We start from the raw sequence: 15,217 nt of genomic DNA on the forward strand, positions 1-15,217 counted from the left end.
TTTCCCTTAGATGAGATTTGAAAATAATTGGATAAGCACAAAGCACACGCACGCATGCCTATACATGAACGCATAAGTAGATGCATGACATGCACATACATATCTTCACATTTAATAATGCACACACAAGAACTCATAAATAAGAGATAGGAGGAATTTAGTTGGAGGAAAAGGCAACCAGAAAAGGAAAAAAGAGAGCAAGAAAGTTGTCAGTCAGGACAAATGAGTCGTCTCCTTTTGCCCGTCTGTTCCTGACTCTAATGGTGCCCCCCATGCTGCGACGCCTCCCTCGCATCATCAAAGCAGCGCAAGGCTCGGGGTGGCAAGAATCCGAGTGTGTTTTTGTGTACGTGTCCGTATGCTTGTGTGTCTCTGGTCGTGTGTTTTTCACAGACACCCCCCAGAGAGACCTCCAGCAGTGTGTGCCACAGTAAGGCCTTTTTTTCTGCTGTCAGAAAAGTGAGCGAGTGAGTGAGCGTAATGCACATGAGAGGAAACAAGCCTCCGAGTCAATTCCTGCACATATACAGACAGTTAGTGGGAAATACTCCCACAGGCAGAGCATGTGCAAGACTTTGGCTCTCTCGCACCTGTAACTACACGCTAAGAGAAAGAGATAGACGCGCTCAGAGAAAATTAGTCTATATTTAAGTCTTTTGGCAGAAGCTTTAAAACATTTTTGTCTTAAAATTGTGCTTTTTATTTTAGGAGACAGTATTGTGTTTTAATGGTGGGTTCTGTATCTATTAATGATCTCAAAGTTGACCAGGGAGTGTGAACGGCATCAGCTTCACACAATCAGGTGAAATTAATTAATGTAATATCCTCTACTCTCTTGAGAAATCATTGTTTTTCTTTCATTAAAAGCAATCTTGTTTGTTGTTCCGTTGACTCTTAGCTAGATTAATATTGGTATCTCTCAGCTGAAGATCTAAGCCACAAGACCCCCCCACAACCACCCCCTGCGGGGTGAGGGGCAATTCAATATTATAGATTATTAAATATTAAATTATTATCATTACATATAGTAACACCGATGCTGATTGCCATTTAAACAAACAAAGTTGAGCATAATTAATGTGTAAAGTAGTCCACTTACTGAAATCAAGTTTTGGTTCTTAGGCCAGTTCAAAGTAAAAGTAACAAAGTAACAAAAATACATTTTTAGTAGAAGTCTACCATGCAACATAATTCATTTCTAGCCTTATTTCCCATATACGTTATTGCTATTAACTGCCTCTAGCTGAACTAACCATACTGTTAGTTCATACATCCAGAACGTTCATCACTTGCAGACCTTTAATAAGAAACATAATTCCAAGCTGTTATCTCTGTATGTCAGGTACACAGGCCATAAGAGCAACTGTCACCAATGTCACATCACAACCCTGACCGTGTTTGCTTTTCTGATTGGACGGTCATGGTGTATACCTGACTGCTGTTTGCTTGGAGCAATGCGTTCTCATTTTCTCAGAGATAAATTTAAAGTAACTACAATGCATACAAAATGTGCACTGAGGACTAGGAGGACACAAAAGCACAACCAATGCAAAGCAAAATAGATTTCTTTTGATTTAAGTATAGAGAGAGAATCAAAGAATATAGGACTGTGCAAAAGTCTTGCATCACCCCTCATTTCTTTATATTTTGCTTTAAAGGAGTGAAAGTTTGTAGTTTTAAGTGCTCTTGAGCACTTTCTGGAGGTCTTTCTACACTTTTTTATATATTGGCTCCTTTTTCATTAATTTACATTCCAGTCCTTGTACCTTACCATATTCAGATGAATATGGTCTTCTTTCAGTCAAACAACAAGGGATGAACCATTGTTGTCTACACATAACACTCAACCTAGCAAATAAACAATTTTAAATTGCATTTTTAGGCACTTTGTTACTAAAGATCTTGTTGCAAAAACACTAGACTACACAATAGACATAAAATTGTGTTTTTGCAACAAGGTGTTTTCCAAAGCACCATTAGCCAAAAACCTAGCATATTCCAGCAAGATGTGTAGTGTGTCCTTAATAAATTTGAGGAAGCTAGATGAGTGGATGACAACAAAAGAAGTTTTAGGCTTGAAAAGTACAGCAGATTAGCAATATGTTAAAGTGATGTAAGATTCTTAAGAAATAGGCAAATTTCCAGCAAAGAGTTGACATAGGACCTGAGAGATGCATCTGGCCCTTCTGATCTATCTACTGTTCACTGAAGCCTCATCAGACATGGTCTCAGTGGAAGGGTGGCTGTCAAGAAGCCATTCTTAACAAAGGAAGGAGGGAGAGAAAGCTAAGGTATGCCAAAGGGCTGGACTGAAAGTCAGTGCCAGCAGTTCTTATAGAGTAATGAATCCAAATTGTAGATTTTGGTTTCAAATTGTCATCGGTATGTGCGGTAGAAGTCAGGAGAGAGGTACAACAATGAGTGTCTACAGCCATCTGTAAAACACAGTGGAGTCGTGTTTTTGGGATGCATTTCAGCCAGTGATGTTGAAGATCTTGTCAAAATTGATGGAATTATAAACACAGAACAGTACTGTCATATTTTGATCCATCATGTAATAGTATCTGACTGGTAGTGGCTTCAATTTTCAGCATGACAGTGATGCCAAATACACTTCCAGTGCAAAAAAACACAGTGGAACACTGTCGGTCATGGATTGGCCTCCCCAGAGCAAAAACAAAGAACAGAGCAAAACTGGAACAAAGTCCAAACAATAACTTTGAATGTACTTCAAGAAGCCTGGAGAACTATTCCTGAAGAACACTTACAGAAACTACAAGAAAGCTTGTCTAAGAGAGCTCAGGCTGTGTTGAAACATACATTTCTAAGCAGTCTTCTGAAAGGAAGAAATTGCAGTTGCAGATTGTTATTACATGTTCTATATGTAGGCTAGTGAGAACACAGTTAAGGCAGACATGGCTTTTTTGGTGGTATAATTCAAAAGAGTCAAGGAGAAGAAAGAATAATCATCACTTAATTGCAGGCATAGTTTTGACTTACTTACTTCTTTGTTCTTAGCGGTGTGTATGCATGCATGTGTACCAGCTTGCATGCATGTGTGACCTTCGAAAGGGCAGGAAGAATAACTAGGGAGCTGGTTTTGACTGCAGCACATCGATCGTGGACCCCTGCATTCTCCTGCTCAACAGTCACTCTTTGTAGACACACCAACACCCCTCTCATGGACACACACACACACACACACACACACACACACACACACACACACACACACACACACACACACACACTCGCCTCATTGACCAAATAGACTTACATATGAGTGACGGGGCCAATTTCTCTCCTTTTCCTCCCCTTGTTAATTTATGGCCATTGATCTATGCTGAGCTGAATTTATATACACTCATCATGCTCTCTGGTTCTCTCTCTTTCACACACACACACTCAGGTCTTTTGTGTGGCTTACAATGCAGTGCAGTGACACATGCTCTTGCTGCCTCAGCACAAGTAATGGGAAGAAAGTACAAGAACATGCTGAAGGACTCAGGAAGTGTGTGAAGCTGAACTAATGAGTTTGCAAATGTGTGTACCATATGAGCTAACGTTATTTACAGAACTTGATAATGTCAATATGGAATGGAATACATGCTTATTACTGCAGAGTATAACAAAACAACACATTAATAACAATCTTAGGACAATGTTTGGGAGCTCAAGGGCAGTTTAAGAAAAACACCACGGGCAGGCAGGCCTTTCCCTAGCTTTTAAGGACTTTTCAGCAGATTCCAAACCTTAAAACTTTGTAAAAAGAGTGACACTCTAGTTGAATACTAATCTAGCTGTACAATGCACAAGTAGCCTGCTGGAAGTCATTTTGTAAGGTTCTAGCAGTGCTCCTCCTGTTGCTTCTTGTACAAAGGAGAAGATACCAGTCCTGCTGTGGGGTTGATGCCAAATATGGACCTGTCCACCTGTCCTTATGTAACCCATGTAGCCCATCTCCTGCTATCTCACCCACATTCTTGAGACTGTGCTGGGAGACAAAGTAGACCTAGGTATGGATGGGCCATGACTGGAATAAACAAACTATATGAGCAACCTGAATGGGCTGTAATTACTCTCTAATGCTGCCAGCAGTGACAGGGCACTGACAAAAACCAAAATTAGAGAAAAACTGGTCAGGAGGGATAAGAAGAACGCAGTGGTCTGTGGCCACCACCTGCAAAATCATTCCCTTTTTGGGGATTGCCTTGTTGTTGCTTCTCCAGTGCACCTGTTGTCACTTTGATTTGCACCAAAGCAGCTGAAATGGATTCACAATGGTTCATGCTTCCTAAATGGACGGATCGATGTCCCTGAAGTTTAACTGACTTGTGATATGTGTTGATTGAATGTTCCCTTCATTTTTTGAGCAGATTAGTTTGTTGTTATTTTCTAGTCTATATAAGCTAAAATGGCATGATTTCTCCTCATATATGTTACCCATTTACCCACTGTATGTACTTACAGTACTTATTCAGATTTGTTTTGAGTGCTGGGAACAGACAGCACAGTAAAAATACAATACAATTCACTGCAACAACAATACAAATACAATATCAACACAGTACAATAAAATGAAATAAAAACAATATATTGCAGTACCAATACAATATGTGCAGTAAACTCATTTGTTCTTGTTATTATTTTAACATCGTCCTTCTTTAAACAGGTTATCATACTTGTTGTTTTCCCTATTAGTGGGTGAATCAATAATAGTGAATCAATAATACCTGGTTAAGAGCAAAATAAAACATATTTTACAATTGAAAGCCTCAAAAACTGTTTATCTCTGACTGATTAACCCTGTTTTAACCTTTGTCTGTGCAGTGTCGACCAGCATGCAGACGTTCAGTGTGTGATGTTCAAAGTTATAGAAATAGTTCTTATTGAAAAATAATTAATTATAAGTAATCTCCACAAAATACAATAAGCATGAAGTAACAAAGACAAGACAAGTGCCTTTGTTCATTTATACATTTATTTTTTTTGCACATATTTTAAATTTTGACATTAAATCACATTAACTGAATACTTGACTCATCCCCAATTGAGCCTTTGTTATGTTTTAAAATGCACCTGTTAAATGCGCGTACGCACACAGCCTTTCAAATAGCTGTAACACAGGATGCAGAAACCATTTACAATGGTCCTTTTACTCACTTCAACTGCTCCTGTTTGCAATAATTGAGTTTTTCTATGCCTATCGTGTGTTCTCATCCTCCTACATCTCTATGATCCCAACAGACAGCCAGGTGGTTGGAGAGAGTGAACGCAGCAGGGAGCAGATTCTCCAGACCCTCAACGACCTGTCCAGGGGCTTCCAAGATATTGCAGACCGTTGCCTCCTAGTGCTGCATCTGGAGATCAGGTATGCAGGAGAAACTGCCCAACTCTTCACAGGAGGGATATAAACGTTCAAGGATGTTTTATGTTGTCCAGATCTTATGGCTCTCCTTTATGCAGTGATATGACTAAAGCATATTTAATTATTTTATTTATACAAATATTTTTACAATACATATTTAATATAAAGAAATTGGCCATAATAGTTGATCATTTTTTAAAGCAAGTCATGAAAGTATAAACAATGCATACACAGAAAGCATTAGACTCTAAATGCAGAGTTAAAAGCAGGTTGTGTCAAATTGAATTATACGAGCATGGTGATGTATTCACCTTAAGGTAATGAGTTTTTAGCATAAATAGGTTTTGGAAGACAAAATGTTTTGAAAACAAATAATATCACTGGGAAATTCTATTGCTTCAGCTATCATCATTCACTGGCACGGTGTGACATGCAACAAAACAACTGCAGTCATTGTTTTCCAAGTCTGCACGCTGCCACCGTAATGATTCATGTCATTGCATGGCAATGATGAGCCTCAACTCATCAAGGTCCTCCTGCACATATTATCTGCCTGATATTTTTATGTGAATATTATTTGAAGCACATCAAATAATGCCACTCTGCCTGTGCGTGTTGCACTTCCCTTTCACCTTCTTCCCAGGAAGTCTGTAACCACTGCGTTCATAATATTCATTTGCGTCACTGAACAAAAAAGCGGAATTATACTGCCACTGAAAAGGCTGGGGTCACTTAAATATCTTTGTTTTTGAAACAAAAGCTTATTCCCCCCATTTAAAATAAGATCAAAGTAGTAAATTGCCAGATTTTAGAAGAAGTATACTACTCTTGTAACAGAGCAGTTAAAAAACAGACAGAGTTGTACATCAGAGTTGCTTGTTTGAGAAAACAAAGAGTTACTGGTCTTACTCAACAAGCAGCTTTGTAAAGTGGTATCCAGAAGACACGTGTTTTACCATGAACAGTGAAGAAGTGACTCCTTGATGCCGGCTTTGGGACGCGAATTTAAGACAAACTTGCAAAGACAAATCCATGTGAGACTGGGCAGTAGGAGATGAAAATTGTGATTGTCGAACAAACATAGACTTGGGGTGGGGGGTGCTAGCTTCCAAACAGGAGGACAGTGACCAAAGCAGTCACTTTGACAGCAAGTTTCGATTTCGTTTCTAAGTTGTATCGTTTCTCAGGGGCTGATCAAATAGGCGCATCTAACCATATTGCATAATGTGCATGCATCCAAACTCGTCCCACCTTTCTAAATTATTTAGAACTTACTCAGTTCTGATTGGCTCTCGTCTCTCAAGGATAATTTTCATCTAATTTTTATTTGTTGACAAACTTGTCAGTACACGTCATTGTCAGTTACATTTTATTTAGTTATCGTCTTGTTTTTGGCAAAAAATAAAAGTTCACTGATGAAAATTACTGGTCAGCGAAATGAACAGTGAACCAAAGCACAGGTCCAAACTGCTTAAAGAGGAAACAGTCAAATGCTGTTGTCTCTGTTATGGTGTGGCCTGCACAGTCACTGGAACACAACCCGATTGATGTTGACAACTTGATTATATGGTATGTAAGAAGCAGCTGTCAAACTAATACAACTTGTGAGAAACGCTTTGGGAAACATAGGGTCAAATTTCTCTGGAATGCCTCAGCAAAATGCCAAAGGTCTGCAAGGCTATGACTGCTGCAGATGGGCAATTCTTTGAGGAAGGTGAAGTTTAAAGGACAAAATGTTTATTTTACTAAAAATGTCTGTCAATGTCTTGGCTATATTTCCTTTTACTGTACAAGGTCATTCAACGAATACAAGTGCGAGTTATGAGAAACATGATGTTTTCTCAGTTACCCCAAACTTTCAAGCAGTGTGTATTTGGTTCCTACACACAACATTGCTCAGAGCACGTGTCATTAAATCAGATGAGTTAAAAGAACCAGTGGCATCACATGCATGCCCTGAATGCACGAGTTCAGAAATGTATCTTCAGCGTGTGTTTTGAATGTCAATATCTAAGTTAATTTACCACACCATATACTTTCTCACACCCACATCCTCTAATAGTCCTCCATCATCCCTCCCCATTTTTTCCATCCATCCATGTACTACTATTTCCCTCTAGACCATTGTGTAGCTTATGCAATATTGTTGATGATTCCAGTAGAAAACCCTCCCTGAGGCTGATGTCTAGCTATATGCTACACTCCATTGACTCTCCCCATCTAGCAAATTTCCCTTGATAGTGGTACCAGCTAAATGAAGCCATGAGCAAGAAAGAAGAAGGGGTGGGTGGGGGGTGGATGAAAAGATGGAAGAGAGATGAGTGAAGTTAAAGTAGGAGTGGGGGTTAAAGAAGAAAGCTAGAGTGGGCTAAGTGGGAGAAATGATTGAATAGAGAGAGAAGGAGGTCGGATGGAGGCTTTGAAAATGCTGTGTAGTTGTTGGCTTTGCCTTAGGGAGGAAGAGAAATTCACCCATATAATTTTATACCCTTCAGCTCTGGGCAGTGTGATTATGGAATTATAAAACTATTGACTTTTTAAGTCTAGACAGAAATTAGCTTTCTGTGGACCTCAAAGACCTCATACTAATTTATAGGTCTTTAGGGAACCTGAAAAACAGAATGTATTGTTAAAGGATAGGTCAAAATCCACCTGCTCTAACTATTAAAATCCTAAAAGTATTATTAGATGTCTGTACTATGGGCTGGAAATATTTGGATAAGGTTGAGATTAAAGGGTTGGTTTACTTATTATCGGTATTTCCACTTAATAATCCCTCTAAAATGACATTTTTACATAACAATAATCAAAACTTTGAGAGCGTTTCTGATATTTTAGTTTATTTGTGGCATTTAGCTATGAATCCATTAAAAAAAACGGCTCAAAAATCTGACTAGGAAAAGGTGAATACAAAAACTCTTTGGCAAGGTCCTCAACCCAGTTATTCTGCTATAGCTGGGGGCTTTATTGCCATTCTGGTACAACAGTCTTCCTTTAACTACTGCCTCTAAAATACTCAAGATAAAATATGCGAGGAAATATACACAAAACTATGTTATAGACATAAGTGTGCTTTCTACAAATTAAATAGTTTGAAAGGACAATTTACCTTAGTAGATTTATTAGACGTGGCATTAAGTATATAAGCAGCTCCATTTAAGGTTTAATACTCCTCAGAAGTGCACAGCATATTCAACAATCTGCTCTACAGCACTTTGCTCAGGTGACTGGTATCCAACAGTGATGTAGTGGTAGTTGTACAAGTGGATATATTATGAGTACTCTATAAACACAATGATTTCTGTAGAAATTATAAGTATTGGAGTAGGTTTAGTGGGGCTTGAGGAATGAGAACACTCTGTGCCCGCTAAAGTGCCTTCTAACTATGTTAACCTCCAAAGCACAGAGAATAATACAGTTCATACATATTTCCTGACTCACCACTTTTCCTTGTCGTTCTCATGTTGGACACTCAGCATAGTTCATAGTTTATTTCGGCATATCAATACATAGTTGTCAAAGAATTTGGATGGCAGAATGTTCTTGACAAAGCAGAATATGTAACTTTAATTTCCAGACAGCAAAAGGTGAAAAAATGGGAGAAAAAAGCCTATGAATTATCTACAGCATTTAATTTTCTCTTTTCTTTCCCTGTTTTAATCCAGGGTGCACTGTTTCCATTACCTGATCCCCCTGACCAAACAAGGAAATTATGCCATTGTGGCTAATGTTGAGAGCATGGACTATGACCCTCTGGTGGTCAAACTGAACAAGGACATCTCAGCCATAGAGGAAGCCATGGGGGCCGCCTTGCAGCAACACAAGTTCCAGTATATTTTTGAAGGTCAGCAGCCCCCCTAGGGTGACGTTTAAGTAATTGCCTCTAAAATACAGCTCTCTTCAACTACTTTCAAAGAACCTAAGAGTCTGAAAACATTGTTAAAATGTTCTTTCTTATTCCCAAATTTCCTTAAAAATAAAAAGAATTGTATATCTCTTTCCTGATATAATCACATATCCTTCATGCCTCTTCTTTTCTCATCTCTTACCAGGTCTTGGTCATCTGATCTCCTGTATTCTGATCAATGGGGCTCAATACTTCAAGAGGATCAGCGAGTCTGGCATCAAGAAAATGTGCAGGAACATTTTTGTCCTCCAGCAAAACCTCACCAACATCACCATGTCCAGGGAGGCAGACCTCGACTTTGCCAGGTTAGAGTCCTTTTCCACATTTTGAGCATGGAGAGGAAAGCTAAGCTAAGAAAGCTTCCCTGGAGCAGTTTCTGTGGTTCAGTAGCTGAAACAAGCCTTCCACTCAGTGCCTTGGACATAACTAGCAACCTTTCACACATTTCCACTAATGTGTGTTTATGTCGTAGGGATTCCAGGTTTATGTTGTCCAGTCCATCTGAATCTATGCTTTTGAGCTTATCAATACAGCACTATATTGATAGCATGCATTTCTGCTAGCTGAGCATTGCAAAACAGTTTTAATTGGTTCACTTGTTTGCAAAGCTATCAAAATCCACCCACTATAATGCATAGTGTGTGGCATAAACAGAACAGCAGAGCTGCATGGGTGCTGCTCATGCTACCTCTTAATCTAGACACACCGTGATGTTTATTTCCCACTTCCAGCATGCAGAGAAAGCAACGTTGTCTGTGTCAGTGGGAGAACAATGACTCACACAAAATCTTCTTCACATAAGTGAAAATCAGCTGAACAACAAGTGAAACAGTATTAAGGGTTACGTTTGCCTGCTTCTTTTGCACCTTTTTAGCATCTTTTCCAGTTCTACCAGAGCTCACGAGTGTTTCCTATACAAGTGTAACAGAGAGAACAGCAGGCTAATTAGATAGCTAATAGCTAATATTTACAGGTATAATAAAAAATAAATATCAACTACTGCATTTACAAACAAGTGCTCCCCTCAGCCAGTCCAGTTATTCTTACTGCTGGCTGTAAAGCTTTTCAATGCACATTTTATTTCTACTCTAGCGTATACTGTAGTTTGGGGAAAGTGCAATGAATTGATAATTCTGTCTTTTATCAGGGTGAAGGCACTGACCTGTAGGCAGTTTTCTGTTCAGGCTTTCAGGCTTGGGCTGTTCTGTGTAGCCTGGGGTAATATTGCGTTATTGACAGTTGTGAAAAACTGTGTAAGTCTGCTTCTTTAAAGAAGAAATCTGATCACAGGTCAATGGAGAAAATCAGTAAAGAATCAGACCAATAAGAACACTCGATAATGGGTCTAGTATCAATAAAAGCTTATGAATTTCCATTTCTGTTTTAAAGATTGATAGCCTTTAACAGGACAAAGAGGAAATGGATATTTTGTGCAGATATTGAGTTTGTGTAAACTGTAATGCCATTTTCTTGCCAATAGTTGCTTTTTGCCCCATAGGTTTTGCTGTTTTAGTGGTAAAAAAGATATCATGCCACACGACTAAAGATAATAGGACAGTAAACACACATTGAATTTTTACTATGGCTACTCAAGTTTGAAGAGCCACTATTTGCAAGATAAATAAATGGTAAAGATTAAGTGGCGTCATCATAATAACCAGTTCTGTTTAAAATTAGTCGGTATACTGGTCCAGCTTTAACTACACACCTGCACAGACGCACACAGACTCGCACAGTGTTTTCAAGTTCAGAAAGCAACTATGTCAGTGCGTGAGGCTGACAGATGGTCAAACAGATTGTCAACCACACTGTGTATCTGTGTCCACGCTGTTGTTGCTGTTTATTTTCTTATTCATACATTTAAATTTTGTGACTCTTAACTGCTGTTGCCCAGCGCTGCTCAGCCCTGACAGGCATAAGGGAAATCAGCACCTCAGACATCTTTGCGAACAAGATGGAGAGAGTAAGGGAGGGAAGAGGAGGTAGGAAAGAGAGAAGAAGGTGGAAGAAGGAAGAGTGATTCATTGTATTCATATGATTTTTTCCCCCTTCTTTGAGAAGCCTGTGTCCTTGACAGCAGAGAGTATGTGAGAGGAAGGGTGATGGAAAAGATGGAGAAAGAAAGATGGCTTGAGGGGAAGAAAATTGAAAAACTAAGTAAAGGGAAGTTGTCGAAAAGGCATCTTTGAAAGGAAAAGCATGGAACTGACTTGAAGAGGGCAGCATGGTTAGACAGTATCTTACAGTGGAGATGAACACAAGAGAGAGATGGGAAGAAAGTAAGAAGGAGAAAATGAGTGTATTAGAAAATGAATAACAGATTATGCTTAAACAACTTGAGTTTCCGCACATTTAGCAGGACCAGCTATTCCTTTTAAGGTGACTTTCGCAACCCTGTTTGTTTGCATTTGATTCTCATTGTACAGTAAAATGTGTTTTCCTGTGTCTGCCATCTGGGCATCTTACAGTATGTTATAAGTTTAATGAGCTTCTCTTGTGTTATGTGTTTGAGTGCTTGGGTCTTTATGCACTGGCAGAGTTTGGGCTTTTCTATTGTTTGTAATGTGCCAGAGTGGCAAGCCAAGTTTCCCCTGAAGAAGACAAAAAATAACCAAACAAATAAGTAAACTGAAATTACCTGAACTGTACTGGATGTGGAGGACCATTGATTAGTATGTTATTTCTCCCCTCTGTCAACTTTGATTATGGAGACATGCCAGTGATGGCTTTTCTGTCTTTTCTCTCTTTCTCCCACTCTGTCTGATTACAAGGCGTGGGTGGTGTGGAGGTGTTGATTGGGAATTGCAGAGCGCATTGTTTACACATTCATGGCTTTTTGAATTGGCCGGCCTCCGGCTCCAAGACACACCAAGTCTTGCAAACACATACAGACACACACAAACTCACACACATACAGAATCGCTTACACACATCTCTTATGTATCGGGTATGCACAGATACCTAAGCCTATCAGCTTTTTGAAATAACCTCATTTACATGGACTGGGCATTAAGTAAACTTGTGCCTCCTAGTGGAAGTGACCATCTTGAGTGGAAGGAAATAACTTACAGTGATGTATATATGGCATACAGAAAGCCACAACTGATGTTTTAATGCTTCTCAACTACCCAGATCTTCCTTTTTTAAAGACAAATATGCAATAAATATGCAATACGTATTCCTATAACAAAACTGTGCATAGTTACAGATGTGTAGGTGCACTTTTTGCTGATTGTATGCCTTCAGTTTCTTTTAAATCAACAGCAATTGCTTGAGTTGATAATATCTTAAGAGTGAAATTCTACCCACCTCCAAAATAATAAGGTAGAAACATGTCAATTTAAACGTTTAGTGTACTACAAACATTTTATGAATACAAACACCTTAGTGATTGACAGAGTGAATGGTTTAGTAGCTGGGGCCTATATTGAAAAATCCTTTCTTTTTTTTCTTTGTCTTTAATTCATTTATGTATACATGGCATTTAGTAAAGTCTAACAGTTTTGTTGTAAAGATTTTGAGAAAACTAACATGGTCTGACCCGAGTCAGCAGTGAAGAAGCAGTTTGATAAAGAGGGGTAAAAGTAGGATATTCATCAGTATTTTATTACCACCTCCTGAGAAATAAGAGCAAAACTTAAAAAGGAAGTAATCTCAGCAGGAAGCCTGCTTTTCAGAGAAACTGCAGATGCTTCCCCTTATTTTCCATGTAATTTTTTTTTTTTGGGGGGGGGGGGGGGGGGGGGGTTCTTAGGTGTGTGAATGCTTGTTAATGCATGTGTGATCTTTGATTATTTTATCTACATGTGTGTACTTATATATAGGAAACAGGTATGCCTGGACTAATGCGCCATAACAGGCACCAATGTCAGTTAAAAAGTAAGGTGAGGCCGGTAGAGCAGCACTGCAGAAGGCGTGAAGACACACACACACACACACACACACACACACACACACGCACACATGCATGCACACACACAAGAATGCACACTTGCCTTTTTGCTCTCTCTCTTTCACTGTGCAAAAGGATGGGGGAACAGTGCCACCTTGTGGTTCAGTCCATGTTTGTATACAGTATAAAAAAAGTGAGAAAGCCTACAGTATGTCGATCGCTCATGTTGCACAGGGTGAAAAAAGTCAAATGTGTGCGTGTGTATGTATTTGTGTGTATGTGTTTGTGTGACCATGTGTATTTGTATGGTCCTGTAGTGGCCTCTTGTCTCTCAGTCAGAATTTGGCAGCAATATCAACTTGACTGTCAAGGTCAAACACACACGCACATACACATATCGAAACACCGGCACAGAAGTGGACACACACAGACCATCTGCTCAGGAAACAGTTCTGGGGAACATGCTGCAGACCTGTGTGTCACTGCAATGTCACATCTGTGTGTGTGTGTGTGTGTATCGGTGTGGGTGTATTCACTGCATGGTCAACCGTGCCAGTCCACTGATCACCTCTCATTGTCCTGTGTGTCTACCTGTCTTTCTCTCTTGCTGTCTTTATACTGTGGTCTCTTGACAGGGACAGAAATTAGATAAATATGTGGAGCTGTTGCTGCATCTTTTATTTTGAAAAGACCAGAAGCTACAATAGTTGTACAACTAGAAAACTTTCAAAAACACTTAAGTGTTGCTTGGCAACAATCCATTCCAGCCTATGAAGACATTTTTGCTCTTTCCCTGACAACATTTTTACAAACCTTAAATAGAGATCTAATATAATTAGCCTTTCACTGGGATTTAATATCAAAGTAAATAATGGTTGCTAGGTTGTTTAACCTTTTGATTTCAACACTAGAATGACAGCAGAGGAAAATGATCATTTTACTATCAGGAAAAAGAAACCTCAAATCTTCTTCTTGTGAATCACATTTAAATCACATTTACAAAGCTAAAATGCAGTTTCATTATTAAATTTTACACACTGATGGGATCAACAGCACTCTGTCCTCCACTAACAGCAGGAAGAATGACATGTGGTTTGTTTGATAGGGTTTTTTTTTTTAATTTGTTTTATTTGATCTGTCTTAAAGGTAATATTAGCCCTTTATTTTTGTTACCTACCTACCGAGGAACTAATTTAAATTGTATTTATATCTGTATTTCTTAGAAGAGGAAACGAAACCAATCAACAACAAAAAAAAAATGTATTTTAGCATTTCTCTTGCTGTCAGTGAAAAACTATTTCTATGTTTCTTTCAGCAAAATTTTGAAAAGAAAAATATCCAAAGCATGTGTTGGAACCAAAGAAGAAGAATTTAAACCTTTTTTTCTGAATAATTTTGACAGAAACATGGTATTTGTTTGTTCTGCTGTTCATGTTGTGCTAAAAATCAGACAGCAAAACATACATAGGCATTACTCTCTGCTTTTTTTGGAAGACCCTTTAAAGCTCAATATAATTAAAGGTTTAATGTTGTAACCTGCTTTAATTTTCTTCTATCTTCCTTTAAAATTGCTGATTAGTCATTTAGCTAATCAACTAGAAATGAATTGTTTTGGCTTCAGCTCTTTCAGATCAGACAGACCATGAATTCAGTGTCATATACAGTAGTTTAGGACTTGAAGCTTCTCTATTATAGGATCATTAGAAAACTCCTGTGACTTCATTCAAATTAACACACAGATTGATTCAGGACAAAATTACCATTCTGTCTCAATATATTGCTATTACAGAGCAAAAGTAAACATCTCTTATAAATCCGCACTCACTTTAATGTAAATATGTTCTTTGTGTGAACCAACGCTATTTCGGCTATGATTTTTTTCATACACAGACTGAGGCTAGATCACAAACACACACAGTGCAGCATTGTGCTGCCCGCTGACCCATGTAGGCAGCTCTGTCATAACATCCCTAGCAAACTTGTAAGCCTCTGAGCCCATAGCAAGGCTAAACACCAGTATGACAGACTCGGTGCAGAGATGCCCCCGAGT

General features: G+C 38.8%; 1 protein-coding gene across 1 annotated transcript in view; it reads left to right on the forward strand.

The window, feature by feature from the left end:
• exoc4 (exocyst complex component 4) overlaps window positions 1-15,217 on the forward strand; it is a 131,075-nt gene that overhangs the window by 106,931 nt on the left and 8,927 nt on the right. The window contains exons 17-19 of the mRNA XM_063460166.1: window positions 5,248-5,371; window positions 9,034-9,212; window positions 9,421-9,580. Of these exons, the coding sequence (XP_063316236.1) occupies window positions 5,248-5,371; window positions 9,034-9,212; window positions 9,421-9,580 (463 nt within the window). The remainder of the gene's footprint in view (window positions 1-5,247; window positions 5,372-9,033; window positions 9,213-9,420; window positions 9,581-15,217) is intronic.

The sequence above is a fragment of the Pelmatolapia mariae genome, linkage group LG17 (genome assembly GCF_036321145.2).
Source record: "Pelmatolapia mariae isolate MD_Pm_ZW linkage group LG17, Pm_UMD_F_2, whole genome shotgun sequence".
Lineage (NCBI taxonomy): Eukaryota > Metazoa > Chordata > Actinopteri > Cichliformes > Cichlidae > Pelmatolapia > Pelmatolapia mariae.